The 22221-nt window shown below is 40.0% G+C and overlaps 1 protein-coding gene across 1 annotated transcript; it reads left to right on the forward strand.

The window, feature by feature from the left end:
• The first annotated feature begins 1165 nt into the window (after positions 1-1165).
• Positions 1166-5588, forward strand: LOC308660589 (interferon-induced transmembrane protein 1-like). The gene is made up of 2 exons (XM_081315014.1): positions 1166-1477; positions 4927-5588. The coding sequence occupies exons 1-2, from the start codon at positions 1229-1231 to the stop codon at positions 5083-5085; spliced, it is 408 nt and encodes a 135-aa protein (XP_081171140.1). The 5' UTR covers positions 1166-1228; the 3' UTR covers positions 5086-5588.
• The last annotated feature ends 16633 nt before the right edge of the window (positions 5589-22221 follow it).

Raw genomic sequence — 22221 nt, forward strand, 5'->3', positions numbered from 1 at the left:
CAAATAGGTGTGACAGACAGATGAACTTGTGGTTTGGCATTTTCCATTTCCTTGTTCTTTTCTAACTATTACATATATTCTTTATGCCTCACTTTATGTCCTGCCTCACTTTATGTCCTTCTTTATGGCCTGCCTCACTCTGATTGTTATGAAAGCTGGCTTGAACTCTGTGAGACTTATACTCTACTTGATAACAAAAAACAACCTTAAAAGGTTAATCAGGCTATACTGTTGTGATTGCTGAAAAAGAATATAAAGCCTTTGAATATATATTATGCCACAATACAATACTTGTCTCATGTTATAAATGCTCATAGGAAAACAACTGCAGAAGAATGGAAATAACCAGCATCTAAAGAGAAAAGAGAGCAATCTAAGAAGAGGGAAGTGACAAATAGATGGCTTTGTGGAAGCGTTTATATTATTAAAAGAAAAATCAGATAGTTATCGTTAACTACTGTAGATTGACAAGAGACAGCCTGACTACTCTTCCTTCCATGCACGAATGTAGCAAAGCCATAAATAAGATATTGATTATAGTTTCACATTTTTGGAAAGGAAATAAGCCCCTTTGTTGGGGAACTCCTTTTGCCTTAAGACAATCTTTAATATTCTTGACAGTAATGAGGTGAATTTATCTAAACATAAGGATAAACCACAGGAGGCTATTGGGTTACTACAATAGGTTAAGGCACAATTGCCAGTTCCACATTGCTAAGTCACGTGTTGTAATGAGTGGCTTTGAACAGATAAAATCACAGACCAGGAAATCATACATTCAATGTAAAGAAACGTCAAGGTCCCACTTTGATTGGTAAATAGTGGTATATGTGTTCTAGCACATTGCCTGACCCATGACCACGGTTAAATCTGTGCTCAAAGTAACTTAATTTTTAGGGCCAGATCGTATTGACTGTTACATGGAATTCTTCGTTGAGCCCACAGTATTACTAAAGTTATGCTGTTCCTCTAAATAGAATTTCATCGTCAAAAAAATAAAAATAAATGACGATCCGCCATGCTCCTTAAGCACACATTCCGAAACTCAAAATCATTTCTTTCGAGAAATACCCTGCGGAACCAACTTTCGATTCTCCAAGAGGACCGCCTTCCCTGGCGCCAACAGCGCGTAAACTCCCGCCTCCAACTTCTGTGCAGGGGAAATTGCTCAGTCCCATTTCTAGGCTTTCAGAGAGTTGTGGTCGTCCGCTTCCTCCCTCTCGGAAAAATGGCGAGCACCGTCCAGTTCTCCCACTCGCTTCAGGGCCAGGCAGGCATGCCGAATTACGAGCAGCTGAAGGAGGAGCATGATCTGCAAACGCTCGAGACTCCCGGGGTGCCGGCTGGGGCCACCGTGATCCGTCTGCCGCAGGTCTATGCAACGCCGCCCCGCGACCACATTCTTTGGTCCCTTTGCACCACCTTATATTTCAACGTTTTCTGCCTTGGGTTTTTGGCCTTGTTTTTTTCCGTCAAGGTGAGAAGACGCGCTGGGTGTTTTCTGTGTATTTTCCGCTTCTCCGCCCTTCTCGTTTGTTCCCGGGAAAACGTTTTTGGGAAAAAGAGGTTCCGATGGGACGCTTGAGTTTTAAAGTTAACAGGCCTAAAAACTCGATCTTAACTATCGGTATTCCGCACCTTTCGTGGGATTTCGTGATAAGCAGTAGTTCATTAAGGACGTTCCGCTGCGGATCGCCTGCCGGGATTCGCGAATTGATTTTGCTCCTTTAGAGCAGCGTTTCCCAACCTTAGGAACTTGAAGATGCGTGGACTTCAACTCCCAGAATTCCCCAGCCAGCATAGCTGGCTGGGGAATTCTGGGAGTTGAAGTCCACGCATCTTCAAGTTCCTAAGGTTGGAAAACGCTGCTTTAGAGCCTGACGCGTTGGGAGAAGGAAATTGCTTGCCGTGGCTGGGAGTGACTTGGTTTAAGATAGCCCAATCTCTCTATTCAAGCAGAAAGCGAGCGCTAAAGCCGGATAGTTCAGAGAGGGAAATCAGCGGGACTGCCCTATGCAATGTAAATTCTGCAAGGAAAGGGTCTGCTCTCTCTCTCTCTCCCCCCCCCCCGCTTTTTTATTGTTTAAATCAGACATTTAGATTAGAGGATACTTTACTACTCTGTAATTTCTTCTTCTCGTGGGCTGGATTTAGAAATCATAGTCGTATGTTATCCTAATAGGTTGTGTGAACCGAGTCTAAAGACTTATTGCAGGAGTCTTCAAACTTGGCCCTTTTATGACTTGTGGACTTCAACTCCCAGAATTCCTCAGCCAACATGCTTGGCTGAGGAATTCTGGGAGTTGAAGTCCACAATTCATAAATGGGCCAAGTTTGAAGACCCTTGACTTATTGTCACCTGAAAACTTAAGCGTTTTACTAATTGAGTATGGAATTGTTAAGCCAACTTTGAATAAATACATTGTGCAAGATGCACCACTTCTCATTTTGAAGGGGGAGTTATTTCCCTACTGCTGTAAGCTATTTTTATTTATTTTTATTCCATCTAATAATGCCCTAATAAGCAGGCATATACATAGAATGAAGGCTACTGCTAAGCTTGTAAGCCGCCCTGAGTCTTCGGAGAAGGGCGGGATATAAATGGAATTAAAATAAAAAAAATGTATAAGTTGAGGCAGTGAACATACCTAATACTTCTTCCTTCTCCTATTTTCTCTACAACAGCCCAACAACCCTCTTGTGAGGAGGATTGAGCTGAAAGAGAGTGATTGCTCACTCAGCTGGCTTTCAAGCTTAAGGCAGGACTGCTACTCAGTTTCCTGGCTTCTAGTCTGGTGCTGTGCTTGAACATGCATGTTTATTACTTCATGACTCAATATTTCATGGGATGGCAAATGATCTCCTTAAAAAGAATGATCTGTGTGGTGATATGAAGCTACAGTGTTTGATAACACCCTGTGGCACTTAACACAGGCAAGTTAACACCTGAGGCTGCATTTGTTAAAATGCATTGGCAGGTGTGAAGCAGCCTTAATCTGAAAGAATTAAGGAATGTAAGAATCTTGAGTAGCATATTACACATCCTGCCATCTTGTAGTCAGACTCTTAGCTTTCAGAGAACTATACATTTTTGATTGAGGGCAAGAGACAACTATTTATTTTGTACATTGGGAGCTGAATGTTATATGAACTTGGCTAGTTATGGTTTATTCAGGAATCTATGATGAAACAAATCCTGACTTAATGTTGAGTAAACATTGCTTTTGCTTTCTAAGATTGCCAAACCTTTCTGCAAATACTGAAGAGTAAATACAGTATTTGCATTTTTGTGCATTCTGTCCTTAGTTTAGTTTTCTATGTTGGGTGTGTAGGTTGACCAGCCATAGAGAAGAACATGGTATATCCCCATCTATTACTATGCTTGGCATATGATGGAGCTGCTCTGTGAATCATCACCAGACATCCCAGTTATTTTGCCCATGTGTGCAGTTGAATTCATGCATTCTGTTAAGCTTTGTCTCATGAGCTTTTCCATGAATATTGCTGAAAAATTCAAGCTGTCCACACTGCCGGTACAGTTATGCTTCATATTTCTTGATGTGAATTAATCTTTCCATTTGTTACAATTCTCTGCACTTTGTTTTGAATGTAAAACCCAACATCAACAAACCAATTTAGATAATTACACAGAAATATCTATAACTCACTGGTACGAAAATGAGATGTCTCATCCAGTGCAGAGAATTCTAACCAAAGGCCAGATTAATTCACATATGCAAGTATGCTGCATGATAATTGTACTGCCAATTGGGCAACTGAAATTCATTCTTAATTTTCAATTACTGCTTTTGCATCTAGAACTCATGTTTTCTGAAGCACCACTTTTAAATGCAATGGATGGAAAGAGAAATTTAACTTCAAAGGGAGTAATCTTCCTCTTAAAGCTGCAGCTGAGTGCAGTGCTCAGTTGAAATAAAAATTAAGTTAATTCACCTACTTCTGAGGAAACTTACATAGGAGTATAGTGAAAAACTCATGTTCTTAAAGAGATCTTGTATGAACGGCCTCCCAAAACATAAGATAGGGGCGTGATGCTTCTTTGAATTTTTTTATTTCTAAATTTGCTACTCCTCTCAGCGTAGACAATAACCCAGACTACTGCCAACACAATTGTACTGCCACATTTTACATGCATTAAAAGAGTTAGTGTTAAGCTAATAAGGTAGACCTCAACTTAACGATTTGTTTAGTAACCTTTTAAAGTTACAACACTGAAAAAGATGATTTATGATTGCTTTTTACACTTAAAACTATTGCAGCTTCCCTGTGGTCACCTGATCAAAATTCGGATGCTTGGCAACTGGCATGTATATTATGATGGTTGCTGTGTCCCAGGATCATGTGATCATTCTTTGTGACCTTCTGACAAGCAAAGTCAATGGGGAAGCCAGATTCACTTAACCATGTTATTGACTTAACAGCTGAAGTGATTCACTTAACAACTACGGCTACAAAGATTGTAAAATGGGGCAGAACTGACCTAATAACTATCTTGCTTAGCAATGGAAAATTTGGGCTCAGTTGTGATTATAAATCAAGAATACCTATATCTAACCTAAACAGGCTGTTTCCTGAAAGTGGGGAATAGTAATAGGGGCCTAAGCAACTTAACTCCAATTACATTTTTGGAGAACTGTAAGGCAAAAGACAAAAAAGTGTTGTCTCCTAGAAAACATAGTTCACGTAGCAGACAATATTGCATGGTTCAGGCACATTTTGTTCTGCATGTCTCATCTTTGCAAATCAGATGTTTTGGCTTGTTCTTGCTTCCCCTGATGTCAACATGGCATTTCTGTTGTTTTGTGGAGAATATTTTGGTACCATAATTCAAGCTCAGGAGGATGACAGTAGTTCTTGTATGGGTTGCTTCTAGTAATGGATCTTTTCTTTCTTCTCTCCTAACAGGCTAGAGATCACAAAGTGATTGGGGACTATAACAGTGCTGCCAGCTATGGCTCTACTGCCAGATGCCTGAACATTGTTGCCCTCCTGCTGAACATCCTGGGTTTTGTTCTTTTCATTGTCATCCTTGTTGTGCTGTTAACTAATAGTTACTCTCACTGAACCATGCACCAGTGTACTTCACTTTTGAAAACTGCCCACCTCCTGTCATTGATACAAGAGCCTCCACCCCTAATCCTAATGTATTGTTGGCTTGAAAATAGTCCTTGCTTTGAGAAACTAGTACCGTACAGCAATTGCAACAATGGCTGTCTTGCCATTACCAAGCTGGAAGTGGTCAAGGACCCATCTCAAGAGTTGGAATGTATAACTGCATTACTTATGTGGGATGTCAGGCTGTTTCTTAAATATAACACATGGCTTTGCTGCCTGTTTGGCACTCTTGGCTTATTTTTCTACTAGTTATTCTCAGGCAGCTTTTTCTTCTATGTAATGTTACTGATGTGGAACGACCATGGTATAACCTGGGGGAAAGAATCACTCTCTCCGTGAGTTTCTATATTTTTCTATGACTTTTGTAATAGAAAATGCCTTTAGAGCCGCTTGTGGCATATTATAAAATAATTATTCATTTTTTTCAAATAAATTGTATGGGCTCAATCATGCTTGTAGGGTTTTTTTAAGGCGCTATAACTCATCACAGTGAACGTGAGCTTATAAAATGCACCTCTGCTGTAAGACTGCTGTTAATCTGAAGCACCTGCACATTGCTGTGTTCCAGCTACCATCTGATGGCATTTCCATAGTATCCTGGAAATGGCTTATAGTTGGCCACTCCCTCTACACCTTAGAACAGAGGTCCCCAATCCATGGCCCAGTGCCAGGCCACAGCCTGTTTGAAACCTGGCCATGGAAATGGTGGGCAAGTGTACATGTGCAAAACTAACTCCTCTCCCCCACAAAGCCATCACTGTTGCCTTCACTGAGCCGGAAAGGTTGGAGACCACAGACCCAACAGCTATAATTAAATGCTCATTCCTCTCTCCCCTCCCCCCCCCCAGCAAGACTTCTTCTAAGCAAATATTTCTCAGGAGGAGATTATATGGAATTGTAATGGTAATGGTCACAATTTATCACTTTAGATATTGGTCCACCCAAATATCTTTTTCTGAGATACCTTGCCATGGCAGATGTATCAGTGCTGATGCTGATGTCATGGAAATCATTATATAATTTTTTTTACAATAACAATCTTTAGTACTTGGTAAACAATGTGTTGTCTGGGTTCATATATTTAACAACAATAATAATTAGTTTCAATGATTCCATAATCAACATACTACTTAGTGATACATTTCCTTGATCTTCTCTTCTTCAAATAGTGTTTTTCTTTTGCCAACATTGAGCAAATACAATTCTTAGTACTTTCAATACATACAAAGTTAAATGTAAATATTTTTCTAGTGTTTATACAAATAACATTAACATCAGTGTATAACATCTTTTCTAATCAGCTTATGTTTCAGTTGCGAAGAGTCATTTTATTGAATCACCATAGGTCCTGTTTTCGACATTCTTTTTTAAGCTTAGTTTCAAATATTGACATATTGAAATTCCGTTTCAGTATGTTTCTATTCCCCATAAAAATTAGGGCCGCTTTCTTCCATCTATGGAAGAGTAGGGCAATCCCCTTCCTTCTTACTTTCGGAGGATTTTTGCTTTAGGGGGATCTTTTCCAGGAAATTAGAAGTAAAAAAAGATCCAATATTTTCACCCAGTTTCCAACACACTGTTCACAGTTGTTCTAGTTGGTACTTTGGGACTTCGGCTGCCGGTAGCTTGGGGTAGTCACCGAGGTGCAGCTAGCCTTTCTCCTGTTGGTTTGGAGGGCTTCCCCCGGATCATACAGATCTACCTCCGTCTTTCTGTGATCCACCGAGGGCCTCCTCCTTTGTTGTCTCTCTGAGGCAACTTTAGACACATTTAGGGTCCCCTGGCAGGGCGAAATCAGCCATGGGGTACGGAACCCCACAATCCCTCAGTCATGTCGCTATAACACAAAACCAGAGGTGTCATAGAAATCATTTTAAATGGCACTGTGACATCAGTGCAAATACATTTTTCCCAGAGGTCATACCTGAATTCCTATGATTAACCTGCATTATTAAAGAAGTGTTCACTTGAAGGAATTAAATCTGGAGAAATCTTGGGAGCTGCAGGCGGATGGGTACTGTACAAGGGTCTAAATTTTTACTCTCTGGAACTGACTTATTGCAGATTTTTTTGAAAATCTGGGTAGCAATCCATTGACAATTATCTAGCTCTGGACTTAAGAAATCACAGAATTGCTTGGAACAGACCTGGAGGCCAATTTTAGGGCTGGACATTCCAATGCATTCAGTCAGAACTCCAGGAAATCAGGCTGAGCAAGCTGGTCTACCTTCCACAGTCAAAAAGAGAGTAAGAGGGCACGGGATAATGTTACAGAGAAATTTACAGGGCAGAGTGATCAGTTCTGCACTTGGGGCTGGTGAAGAATACGTAATAATCCAAAGTAGATTAATAAACAGTCGTCTAATAAACCTATGTAGTCCTAATTCTGCATTTGACGTTTTGTACTGCTGGCCCTGCAATCCTGGATACTAGACCAGAGCAAGCACGAAGCAAGATGGAAAAGACTTGCTTATAAAAGCACTTGTAGCAGGCAGTCCTTTTTTTCACGAAGGTAACAGTTTTATAGAATCTTAACCAAAGTCACCATTATTGTAATATGTCCATACAGCCTTTTTATTTCACATTGGTTTCTTTCCTTGATGGTAGATAGTACATTTCCAGGAATTCAGTGTTTGCTTCTACCATGTAAAAAGAAGCAGCTTCCTCTTGGTGCTCTCTTAAAACATATGTCTCAAAAATGTAATATGCAGATATCCAAATAGAAGTTGTCCTTTGTAGATGTTTTCCATTCATTCTCCGTTCATACACTAATTAGCAAAGTGAATCTATGGTTTATTCATTTCAGGGGGAAAGTGGTTGGTGGTGTTCCAGACATGGATTGCTGGACTGGGAGAGACACACTGTTCAGAGTTGCTTCACACAAGCTAGTCAGAATGTTATGGATTGCATCATCATAGCAAACAAAACCACTGAAGACCAAATCATAACAGATGAGGAATTTCACACTGCTTCTCAAATGCTTTTTTAGTGACATGCACTCATTGTTCATCTGGAAGTCCAAGAATTTAGTAACCAAGTGAAAAATCATATTGTTATCTGTAGATCTTGCAGAATATTCTTCATAGCTATGTAACAAGATGCCCAGTCACTGTTATTAATTAAACCATTAGTTGAAATTGAGCTAGGGTTTCCTGTATCTATTTCCCAAAGTTATTTCAAACCTTAACAACTTCATGGGAAGAATTACTTCTTTTTCAAGCAATGCAGCCTAATATATGCTGTGGAGAAAGTCTATTGCTGCAATTCTCCATTCTATTTAGTCTGGAAGCCTGAAACAAAAGGGTGTTTATCAAGCTGTTTCTGGGAAGCATAGCAGGAAAATGCATTGAACTTTGAACTTTGCATAATAGAGAGACAGAAAATACACAGGGAAATAAATGACAGAATGTGGGAGAGATGCAGCATTATTTAAAGTGTATTCTGTGTAACTGACTTGCGAGGCTGGTGTGTTGTGCAATTAGCTCACATGGTGTAATAAGATGGAGGGTTTGTTGTCACTGTGAGTTGGGGTTGGAGGGCACGAAGGGAGGCTCAGCCAATCTCAATGTATACATGGTTGTACTTTGACAATAAAGGTTCATTCATTCTGTAAGTACTGACACTAAACAGGACAGGTTTTCCACCTGTGTGCTCTCCAAGGCGAATGAGGGCACACTTGTCTCAGACAGCCCACTTATTATTGACAGCTAATGGACATAACTGAAGTAAAATGGTAGATTTATAGGTGGTCTTCATTTGGTGATCACCATTGTGACCTCTGACTTGGTTGTTAAGCAAAGCGATCAGTAAATGAAACTGCTTACGATTTTACTTCAGCTTTCCTTTGTTTTACAAACCCGTGAAGGTTGTAAATGCAAGGATTGGCTGAAAAATTGTATTTTATCACAATCATACCAGTGAAAGATTGCTAAATGAGATATTCACTAAACAAGCACTATTTGTATTAAAATATATACAGGACAAAGAATCCCCAGTTATACCTACCTAAATTGCATCTTGAAAGACAAGAAGTCAAAAGGAAGTTCCCTAGACTCTTAAACATAGAGTCTCAATTTACTAACAAAGACCAGGTAAAAGACAGAAATTTAGGGGGAAAATATGAAGTCTCCTTTAATATCTATTTCTCACTCTGCTCTAGTGGTTGATGGGGCAAGAAATGATGCAATCTCCAATAACGAGCTAAATAAATTTGTGTATTCAATAACAGAAACCAATTTCATAAAAGAGAAAAAGTCCAATTCTATCTCATTGATAGTAATACATTAGGTACGTAGGTTGCAATTCCATGTGTATAATAACAGTACAATATATTTCCCCAGAAAACACTAAAGAGGATATAACTGCTGAATTAGGTCTTATGCAACTTCTTCTGTAAAGTGAGATGGGTATGGGGGAAAGCAGGGTGTCTGTTTCACTTTAGGTAGAAAGACAATATGAACGACAACTGCAGGAAAGTCTTTAATGAAACCACAAATATACAACACAATTGGTTCAACATGGTTACAGAACCAGCCCCTTGGCACAGACATGCATAACATAGCGCACATACCTGTTGTCTGTCACAGGAAACACTACCCACCAAGCTGGCTTTCAGCCTCTCTTTCTTGGGAATCACTAATGGATATAGTATATTTGCTTTGCTCAGAGGTAAAGCTGTGGGGGGAAAAGTTATTGTACTTACTTTACACTGTGTTCAGTTATAAGAAAGGGCAGAAAAAGGAAAGGTAGAGATTGCTGCAATAAAAAGGCTTGAACTGGAGGGGGATTCAAACTAAAAGATAAAAAGTATGACAAGACATGACTTGTGATTGTATAAATATGAATTAATTCTAGCAAAACAGATTGCATGGGTCATGTATAGAACCCTAATCGGCTGTATCAGAGGAAACTTTGATTTCAAGGAATATGATGGTTTTAGTACCAGTATTATAGAGCAACTGAAATTACAGTCTAGGGAAATATCTTTTGCTATGGCCTGCTCTTAGGAATAGTAAAAGCTCTGATAATCTGGGGCAAAGAGGAAGCCAAAATACAGTACCAGATTCTTAACTGCTATATTTAAAACCATTCCATGTCTTGAAATGGACCTAATCCAAACCCATCACATGTGAAAAAAATTGTGATTCCCAGATTTGGTGTAATCATCAGTAAGTATTTAAAAATACCCATTTATCAGCTGCAAGGCAGGTTTGTTCAGCACAACAAAGCTATTATCTGTTCTCATGCAATAACTTGTCACTGCAAAATAAAGGTGCAGATAATTAAATCCTCTTTCTTTTTAACAAAATAAAAAGTCCACATGAGCTGGATCAGTAGCCTTGCAAGTATCTGAACTTATCCATAATAAAAGCAGCACAGAAAATATATTAATGTTTTCAGTTTTCAAAGCATACCAAATGATAATTGTTGCCACCTTTTATTTTCTAGGCTAGAGTTATGGAAACTCTCTTCAAGGAATGCAGTGACAGGAAGTTTGAGATCAGCTTTTACAGCTGGTCCCAATGCAATTTCTGTTTAATAAAAAAAAATCCAAACAACAAAGAAGTGTATTCTCTATCTCTTGAAACTGACAGTCTCAATCAGAAGCATACTACAAGCCATTATCATAAGTTCATATGCAAAGTAACAGTCTATTTGCTTCTCAGATACAAAGAACAAGTGTAGCTTTGAACAATGAGAACTCTTAAGATTGGGGGGAATGCACTATATTTATTTCTGCAGCCAGAGCTCCATTTATAAATCTCTGCTTCTGGGCTGAGCTTTCAAGAGTGTACACCCCATTCATTTTCATTTAATGTTTTAAACTCATGGTGCAGTTCTAACAAACATTATGCTGGGAATAGAATAAAGCTATGGTAAATTCTCAGAACTCTCTCATATATCCTTCCAGGCCAGGAGAAAAAGAAAATTTACTTTAGAATACTGATTTCTCTGATCAAAAGCAGTGCAAAAATGTTGCACATATCCCAGTGCCAACTTTTGTATTCTTCGTTTTAATCACCCTGTAAACCGCCCTGAGTCCTTCGGGAAAGGGCAGTATATAAATATAATAAAATAAAAATAAATAAAATAAAATAAACGTAAATACTGCCACATTATCAATTAGGAACTTGCAAGCCAAATTTACTAACTGTAGGAGAAACCCCGACTTCAGGAACAACTTTCTCTGAAATAATAGACTCCATTTGAAGAGTTAGCTAGACATTGAAGCTGAATCCTCCAATGCAGGAAGGAAAGGTTTAAAGTATTGGACAATGGAAAATACAGTATTTGGGACAAGTTAGGATTGTACAATTAAAATGGGGAAAGTTCCATTGAATCACAATGAAATCATATTGTGAACTGTTTTGATTAGAAATGTGTCAGGACTGCTTTAGGAGTTTTAAAGCTGAGCTGTAATCACCTGCATGAAAAACATCCAATGAAGGTTGCTCTAGGTCAGGGGTAGGCAACTTCGGCTCTTTTATGACTCATGGACTTCAACTCCCAGAATTCCTCAGGAATTCTGGGAGTTGAGGAATTCTGGGAGTTGAAGTCCATGAGTCATAAAAGAGCCGAGGTTGCCTACCCCTGCTCTAGGTTATCGAAGTTTAATAAACCTTACCGTATTCTTGATTTTTTTTCTCTCTCTCTCTCTCTTCTATCAAGGCGGAATTCTTACTAAAAAAAACCAAAGTAAAAATAGAAAGGGGAAAATGAAACGACAAGTTTATTTCTATCTCTACTATCCTCTCTTCTAGATTTCCAGAAACCCATTTGTCTTTTTAGAGAAAAAGGTTAACGCAAGAGTGGGCGGAGTTAACGACCATCAGGGCCGACCTTTCCCTTGTTTGCTAAACGTAGCTCTAAAGAAGTTTTAAAATGGTTTCGAAGAGCGAGGCGAGGCCCACCTCCGCCTAGCGCAGGGGTAGGCAACCTCGGCTCTTTTATGACTCGTGGACTTCAACTCCCAGAATTCCTGAGCCAGCATGGCTGGCTCAGGAATTCTGGGAGTTGAAGTCCACGAGTCATAAAAGAGCCGAGGTTGCCGACCCCTGGCCTAGCGGTACGAAGAGCGTAACCACCGCTACAATTCGCTCTGCAAAGGACCGAGCTAACTCCTCGCCCCTCGCAAGGACAGCACACCAACTGGCCTTGCCCACTTTAGCATCGCATGGGCTCGCGAGCCGCGGGCATGCCCTCGGCCAATCAGCTCGACCGCCCTAATGTCCGGCGCTTTTGGTCGCCGTTGGTGAGCGGAGGGTTGGTTTGGCCATGGAGCCGACCCAGGCCGTTACGCACCCCATCAGTCCCTATCAGTACCCCAAGGCCAGTCTTAATCCTGCGGTCAAGGATTACGTGGTCTGGTCGCTGTTCAGTTTTACCACCTGCAATTGCTGCTGCCTTGGCTTGTTCGCCCTCCTCTTCTCCTTTAAGGTGAACGCAGTTGGGAAAAAATGGGAAGCGCCCTCTCATTTCTCCCCTCCCCCCGTCCTCTTTTCAGATTTGGCTGCTTCTCTCCCTCCCCGTTTCTTTTTTTGTAGCCTTTAAGATCTCTACTTCAGCATCTCTCTAAATTGAGGATGGTCTTTGTTGTAAATAGCCCCTCTATTTATAAGTAGTAGTAAATTAGCTCAAGATACAGAACAGTACCTACCTACCTCCCTCCAGTTACATGCTGCCTTCTTGAACTAATTAGATTTTATTATACAGAATCACCTTGTCTGTGTATGTGCCTTGGAGTCAGTTTTTGACTCCTGGAGAAGCTCCTGCAGTCTTCAGAAGAACTTCTGGACTGCCTGTTTCCTAGGGCTGAGAGAGAGTGGCCCTGTGCTCATCCAGCTGGCTTCTCATGGCTTCTCAGTTTGTCATCCGGTGCTTCAATCATTGCACTAAACTGGGTCTCACAGAATTGCTTTGTTAGGAATTAAATCAACACAATAGCTCATATTGAGGGGGAAATATCATTGGGAAAATCATTGGTGACTTAAAACTGCCTTTTGTTGATTAAAATAAAAATCCCCACCCAATCCCATCTTTTGGGGCAGAGCAAAATTTGGGGAAATGATCTTTGTTAATTGGAAGTGAGATACCATTTGTGTGGAGATAGGAAACCTGCAGCCAGTTTGGTCTAGTGTTTTAAGGCGCTAGTCTAGAAAGAAGGAGACCATGAATTCAGGTCCTGCTTAGCCATGAAAGCCAGCTGGGTGACCTTGGGCCAGTCAGTCTCTCTCAGCCCAGCTCACCTCACAGGGTGGTTGTGAGAAAATAGGAGCAGAAAAGTGATAGATATGTTTGCTGCCTTGAGTTATTTATTTTTATTTATTTTTTTATTTTAATTCCATTTATATCCCACCCTTCTCTGAAGAGTCAGGGCGGCTTACAAGCTTAGCAGTAGCCTTCATTCTATGTATATGCCTGCTTATTAGGGCTTTCACACACACACCCCAAGCGGCATTATTACAAAGTCAGCTTAATTGCCCCCAACAATCTGGGTCCTCATTTTACCTACCTTGGAAGGATGGAAGGCTGAGTCAACCTTGAGCCTGGTGGGATGCAAACCTGCACTAATTGCAGGCAGCTGGTGTTACTTAAGGAGGCATTAGCCCACTGCTCCACCAAGGAGCAGTGTTTGTAAAAATAATAAAAGGTGGGATATAAATAAAATAATAAAATATATACTAAGGGGCCTCTAGCAGCATGAAATGTACTTGCTGCTATCACAACCGTCAACAAATGTGGTTCTGTGGTTCTGGTTCAGCAGTTCTATACTGTATCCCTTATGGAAAAGAAGAGGTGTCAGGCTTTGGTGTATCTGTATCAAATAGAGTAGAATACTGCTTTCTGTGCTTGCTTGATACATAGAGAAAATAGCTTTTCTCAGAGGATGTGGCAAGTATGGGGGATGGTGTCTGCTTGCCTGATCTCTGATGAAAGTGAATGGATGATGAGAACAGAATAATGATCAGGGTTCTGGGAAACCAAATTTCAAAACCCATTCAACTGACTGAGTTGTTCTAGATTTGCTGGGCCTAGTCAGTGTTACTGAACCCAATCTGTAGACTCCCCCTGCGTATGTCTGTAGCTCATAGAACAGATATACAGGTAATCCTCGACTTATGACCAATCATTTAATGAGCATTTGAAATTACAGTGAAATCAGAATGAATGCTTTATGGGGCATAAAGCACTTCTAGCCATTATAAAATGTCCCTCCGTGATCACATGCCCACGTTTCAGGCACTGGGCAACCTGCTCATCTTTATGACCAATTGAATTTGCTATTTTTTCCAATTTCTGGTGGGTTTTGTTTTCCAATTTCTGGCTTCTTTGCCAATTTTTAGCATTTTTTTGCAGCTTTCCAACAAATCCACCCATTTGGAAGAACAGGGTTTCCATTACAACCATGAGGTCGATTGCAGAGGTTTGCTTACTGACTGCTGCAAAAAATAAAATAAAAAACAAGCCTGGTCACATAAGTGTCTGGACTTACAACCATATCAATTTATGAATGTACAATACAATCTGTACAAATGAGCAAAGCTTCATTAAGCATGGGGAAAGGGAAATCATTGCTTGATTTGAAAATGTCTACTTTTTCAGTGAGGTAAATTCAAATTGGAATAAAGTTTAACCAAGTTGTTAGTTTTGCCCAGATTAATCTCTGTCACTGAACTCATTTATAACCAACTTTCTCACATGCAAATTGTAATCATAATATAATCCCATAGACCAAGATGGATGAATTCAATTACAGTGGCAATGAGTGCACTGCTGGAAGATCTGAAAGATCAGGTTAGGGACATATCATCATGGAGAAAGTCTATGTGGTTGTTAAGAGTCAGCACTTACTATATGGCACATCATCCATCCAATATTGGCTTGAATTCTTTTCTGAGCTTGAATTGATAGGATAACCTAGAGTTTTCAATATGTAGGCATGTTAGTGATAAATAAGATAAAATAAGATAACCTTTATTGTCATTTTTTACTGTGGGCACAATGGCACACATCAAAAATTGCCTGCTCTCAAAGTGAAACACATACATGACACACATCTAACCATACTATATACAGTGCTTTTTTGTAAAAGAAAAAGGTGCCAGAACTCACACATGTCATACAACCCACCTTGCCTACCCTGCAAGGTTCCATCCAAAAAAGGTGCCGGAACTCCGTTCTGAGCGTTCTGAGCGTTCTATGAGAAAAAAAGCCCTGACTATATGCAACATATGTATGGACCCACACCCCTACATATATATAACAAATAAATATTAAATACTGTGCATCTTGAATATATAAGGAAGGAGGAAGCTTGAGAGTTTACAAGGTTAATGCTGTATGGAATGAAACTATGGCTGAATCTGGATGTTCTGCTACTACGGATACCATGAAGCCTCCTCCCAGAAGGTAACAAGGAAAACAGGTTGTGATGAGGATGTGTAGTGTCCCAGATAATCTTATGGACCCACAGAAGCAACGCTTCTGTGCTATGTCCTGGATGAAGGGGAGGGAACTGCCAATGATCTTTTCAGCCAAATTAATAATATTTTCATGCCTATTTTCTATTTTGTCTTAACAATACATAGAGTAGAAATTTGTGGACATCCAGATGTTAGAATAAACTTACAATTTCTTGAACATTCACTATGCTTACTGAAGTTGTACTAACTAGAAGAGCATTAATACTATATCTGATATATAATAAGGGCTACTAAAGACATAATGTTGATGTAAAGTTGACAGGACTGAAAACATATTTGTTTATTTGTTTTATTAGCTTTGAGCAGGGGCTTCTAGTTGCTTGAAAAAGAGATTGCTCATACCTGCTGTAGAGTCTTTCACAAAAAGAAAAGTTGTATTTCCTATAGTGGTGCTTTTTGGTGCTCTTACTTTCTTCCCAATATATGAAAAATATAAAAGATTGGTAATTCATTAAAAGTTACATGCCTTATTCCATTTTTCAGGAAAAGAATGATTACTACTCTCTAAATCAACCTTCTTAATTGAGGCAATTTCCAAGCGTGTTGACTTCATATCCCAGATTTCCAGCAGGCAATTTATAAGAATTCCAGCAGTTGAAGTTTATATACTGTACCTGAAAGTGGCCAAGTTAGAAAACACTGCTCTAATTTCTAGGTAGAGAGGGATACAATAATCCTAGATCATTCTTGATAGCATTGAAGAGAAAACTATTGATATTGATGTGATTACCTAAGATTTAAATAATTAAAACATTTGCAAAGATGTTTCCATTGCTAATTCTTATTTTTTTAAAATCTCTCCCTTTTCACTTCAGTCAAGAGATCGTAAAGTTCTTGGAGACCCTGAAGGTGCAGCTAATCATGGCAGGACAGCCAAGTACCTGAATATTGCTGCAGTGATAATAACCATCATAATCTATATTATCATCATCATTATATTAATCAGTAGTGCACTGTTCATCATTAACACAGTCTTCGAAATAATGAAGCTTCCAGATGAATTGGAAGAATTCAAAGGGAACTAAACCACACATCCAAGATACTATTTTCAACTATGTATTCTATAGCATTGCTTTAGCTTTCTGCTGCATGCCTTAAGTATATCAACTGGTTACATTTTGGGGTATGTAAAGATTATTTTCTTCACTATATCTATATCCTATTTCCATACCACAACTTATTGAAGTTATTTATTGAAAAGTAGATTATTTAACTGAGTTGATGTTTTCTTTAACCCAAGGTCTAGATTTCTGCCTTCCTAAGCTTTGTTGCTCCTAGAAGTCATCCATTTTTGTTATGTTTTATTTGTTTATTATTCTATCAATTTATTATATTTATCAATTTTATATACTGCCCGTTTTAACCTAAGTGACTCTGAGAAGTTAAATAAAAAGGATTACTGTATTTTAATTTTTCGTGGAACTTTTTATGTATTTCAGTATGTTTTCAATATCAGAGCTTTCTGTATTTCAATATGAAGCTGAGGTGAGTTCAACACAAATAAAAACATATCTTTATATTCTATGTAGGAAGATTTTTTGTTGGTAAAAGGCAGCTAATAAAACCATTCATTCTCTAAATGTTTATTGTTGTTTTTGTTTCATTCCTCTGTCAGAAGGAAACTATTACAAAGATATTTGTAAGGTTACTTACAAGGATACTTATTCCATATCTGTACAGAGCACTAATTAATAGCTGGCTGCCAGGTGCAATTGAATGTGCTAATTGGCACCTTTAAAGTCTTTCACAATTAAGAACCTGGGTATCTATGGAACCATCCTTTCCAAGGTGATATTCTTGTAAATTAGGTGATCAACTATAAAGAAACTGCTTTAGCCTATTCACAGAATTGTTTTAATAGCAACAGATTGCAGGTGAAACTTGAAAAATTAGAATATCGTGCAAAAGTTCATTTATTTCAGTAATGCAACTTAAAAGGGGAAACTAATATATGAGATAGACTCATTACACGCAAAGCAAGATAGTTCAAGCCGTGATTTGTCATAATTGTGATGATTATGGCGTACAGCTCATGAAAACCCCAAATCCGCAATCTCAGAAAATTAGAATATTGTGAAAAGGTGCAATATTCTAGGCTCAAAGTGTCCCACTCTAATCAGCTAATTAAGCCATAACACCTGCAAAGGGTTCCTGAGCCTTTAAATGGTCTCTCAGTCTGGTTCAGTAGGAATCACAATCATGGGGAAGACTGCTGACCTGATAGTTGTGCAGAAAACCATCATTGACACCCTCCATAAGGAGGGAAAGCCTCAAAAGGTAATTGCAAAAGAAGTTGGATGTTCCCAAAGTGCTGTATCAAAGCACATTACTGTAATAGAAAGTTATGCGGAAGGGAAAAGTGTGGAAGAAAAAGGTGCACAAGCAGCAGGGTTGACCGCAGCCTGGAGAGGATTGTCAGGAAAAGGCCATTCAAAAGTGTTGGGGACTTTCACAAGGAGTGGACTGAGGCTGGAGTCAGTGCATCAAGAGCCACCACACACAGACGGATCCTGGACATGGGCTTCAAATGTTGTATTCCTCTTGTCAAGCCGCTCCTGAACAACAAACAACGTCAGAAGCGTCTTACCTGGGCTAAAGAAAAACAGACCTGGTCTCTTGCTCAGTGGTCCAAAGTCCTCTTTTCTGATGAGAGCAACTTTTGCATCTCATTTGGAAACCAAGGACCCAGAGTCTGGAGGAAGAATGGAGAGGCACACACTGCAAGATGCTTGAAGTCCAGTGTGAAGTTTCCACAGTCTGTGTTGATTTGGGGAGCTATGTCATCTGCTGGTGTTGGTCCACTGTGCTTGATTAAGTCCGGGGTCAACGCAGCCGTCTACCAGGAGATTTTGGAGCACTTCATGCTTCCTTCCGCAGACGAGCTTTATGGGGATGCTGACTTCATTTTCCAGCAAAACCTGGTTCAATTACCGTGGGATTACTGTGCTTGATTGGCCAGCAAACTCGCCTGACCTGAACCCCATAGACAATCTATGGGGCATTGCCAAGAGAAAGATGAGAGACATGAGACCGAACAATGCAGAAGAGCTGAAGGCCGCTATTGAAGCATCCTGGTCTTCCATAACACCTCAGCAGTGCCACAGGCTGATAGCTTCCATGCCACTCTGCATTGAGGCAGTAATTGCTGCAAAAGGGGCCTAAACCAAGTACTGAGTACATATGCATGGTTATACTTTTCAGAGGTCCCATATTGTTCTATGTACACTCCTTGTTTTATTGATTGCATGTAATATTCTAATTTTCTGAGATTGTGGATTTGGGGTTTTTATGAGCTGTACGCCATAATCATCACAATTATGACAAATCACGGCTTGAATTATCTTGCTTTCCATTTTATGAGTCTATCTCATATATTAGTTTCCCCTTTTAAGTTGCATTACTGAAATAAATGAACTTTTGCACGATATTCTAATTTTTCAAGTTTCACCTGTAATTCCACTGATTAATTGTTCTCACTGTCAGGAAAATTCTCCTTAGTTCTAGATTGGTTCTCTCTTTGATAAATTGCCAGCTATTCTTGTTTGGCTCTCAGGTGCTTTGGAGAATAGTTTGACCACTTTCCTCTCTGTGGCAGCCCCTCAAATATTGGAAGACTATCAAGTCATCCCTAGTCCTTCTCTTTGTTGCAACTATTCATTGTATGTTTATCCTCCAGTCCCCTAATCATCTTTATTCTTTTTCTCTGCACTCTTTCTAGAGTCTCAAAATCTTTTTTGTATTGTGGTGACCAAAACATGGACTCAATATGTCAAATGTGGTCTTACCAGGGCAGTATAAAGCGGTAACTGACACTTCACATGACCTTGATACTATCCCTCTCTTGATGCAACCTACGACTGTATTGGCTTTTTTTGGCAGCTGTGGCCCAGTGCTGCCTCATACTTGAGTGATTGTCTACTAGGATTCCTAGATCCCTCTTATAGTTATTGCTGTTGAGCCAAGTACCACCTACTGTATTCTATACATATTTGGTTTTTCTTGCCTAAGTGTAAAATCTTGCGTTTCTCACCACTAAATTGCATTTTTTTATGTTGAACAGTCTTCAAGTCTTTCAATATCCTTCTGAATCTTAAGCCTATCTTCTAAAGAAATCTTCTGGTTCCATGTGCTAGACACCATCCCCATTCTCTTCAATATGATTATTAAGTATAGGTCATTAAGGGGAACACAGGGTGCTTTGAGTGGGAAGGCCATGGGAAGCTTAGGGCAGGTCCTGGCCCACACTGCAGCACCTCCCCAGCTCACATAGGGTCTACTCTGGGCTTCCCAAGGCCACCTCCACTTCACGACGTACCCCTTGTTCTGCTTCCCACTCTTTGGGGTCCCTGCAGGCCTTAGGCCTGCTTTCCCACCATACTGGGCTTAATGTATTATGCAAGCATACCTGAAGAGAACGAGTTTAACCAATGGGCTGATTAACTTTCCCCCAATTTCCCCAATTTGAAATATGGTAATCTTACCCAAAACTCACCTTGAAGTACACCTCCAGCATTACTCATCCTGAAATAAGTATTTTATTAATCCTTGGCTTTGGCGAACTCTTTTACTTACCCTGGTATATGTTGTGATACCATTGCCCAAATCATGAAAATTCCATAATTTGCATGATGATGTGAGGCATATTGTTCCCAGGAGACACCTGTATGCAATTAGGTGGGCTAAAGTTTCATTTTAAGTGACAACTGTTTCTCCATTTTTATCACCCATCATCATGTCAACAGAGAAATCTGACTACGGAAGATTTTAAGCCATTGTTATTGAACATGTGCATGTAAGCCTTACATTGTGAAGTATTTGGAAACTGAAGTACAGTACCCAGCCTAGAGCCCTGCTTGAGTAGACAAAGCAACTTCATCTTAAGAAGGGAGATAAAACCAATAAGCCACAAATGGGATGAAAGTTCCCTCTTACCAATTTTTGTCCAACAAGGCTTTTAAAATTGTGGTGGGATGCTTTCTAAACTGCATTTTTTCTTGTTGGCCTTTCCAAACCCTTAATTGTCACTGAAACCCCATCAGTATTCTTTCACAATATAAATAAATAAATAAATAAATAAATAAACCTTTATTGTCAAAGTACAACATGTGTACATTGAGATTAGCTGAGCCTCTCCCCGTGCTCTCTCTCCCCAACACACAGTGACAACAAACCCTCCATCCTACCACACCATGTGAACCAACTACACCACACACCGGCCTCCCAAGTCAATTCTGCATAGGTTCACAGAGATTATATCACATTTAAAAGCCTAACAGCCCATGGATAAAAGCTATTTTTCAGCCTGTTGGTATGGCTGGCTATACTCCTATATCTCCTACCGGATGGTAGGAGAGTAAAGAGATACCGTCCAGGGTGTGAGTCATCCCTGAGAATCTTCCTCACTCTTCCAAGGCAACGAGCCCTGGCGATGTCATCCACTGGTGTCAGGGAACAGCCCACAATATCTTGTGCTGTGCTCACTACCCTCTGCAATACTTTCCTGTCCGTGGCTGTCAGACCAGCATACCAAACCACAATACCATACGAGAGGACGCTCTCTATAGTACACCGGTAAAAGATGGTCATTAGCCGTTGTTCTACCCTGTTCTTCTGCAAGACCCTAAGAAAGTGAAGCCTCTGTTGGGCCTTTCTAGCCACCTGGGTTGTGTTAACTTTCCAGGTCAGATCTTCACAGAGGTAGACTCCCAGAAATTTAAAGGAGGAAACTCTCTCCACACAGTCCTCCCCGATGTAAAGTGGGGTAGGTTCCTCCCTTTTTCTCCGGAAGTCTAACACCATCTCTTTTGTCTTGCCAATGTTTAGGTGCAAGTTGTTGTTACTACACCATATGGATAGTTTTTGTACCTCCGCCCTATATGCTGTCTCATCCCCACCTGTAATAAGACCCACCACAGTTGTATCATCTGCGAACTTGATTATCGCAGTGGATGGGTCAGATGATACACAATCATAAGTATATAAAGAGTACAGTAGGGGCTAAGCACACAGCCCTATGGCGTGCCAGTGCAAAGCTTCAGGGGGGTGGACAAAGCAGACCCGACCCTCGCTGTTTGTAACCGATCCCTAAGAAAGTCTTGAATCCAATCGCAGATGGCGGGGGAGAATTTCAAGTCAGTCAGCTTCTCGATGAGAATGCTCAGCAAAATGGTGTTGAAAGCTGAGCTGTAGTCAACAAAAAGCATCCTGACATAACTTCCAGGTCTCTCGAGATGACTTGCTACAGAGTGTAAAGCAGTAGCTATGGCATCGTCTGTCGACCTATTTCCCCTGTAGGCAAATTGATGTTTATCAAAGTCCAGTGGGAGGCATGTCCTAAGATGTTGGAGAACCAATCTTTCGAAGCATTTCATGACTACAGACATTAATGCAATAGGTCTGTAGTCATTCAGGCACTCAACTGCAGTTTTCTTGGGGACTGGGACAATGGTAGCTGCTTTCAAGCACGATGGTACACATGCCGTTTGCAAGGAGATGTTAAAAATCCTTGTCATCTGTTATCTGTATTGCTTTGAGATTGCTGTAATGATGGCAACTTGCTTGTCAAAAGCGAACACCACAATGTTTTGGGTGACACACCAGC

Source organism: Vipera berus (assembly GCF_964194415.1).
Source record: "Vipera berus genome assembly, chromosome: 1".
In the NCBI taxonomy this organism is placed as follows: Eukaryota; Metazoa; Chordata; class Lepidosauria; order Squamata; family Viperidae; genus Vipera; species Vipera berus.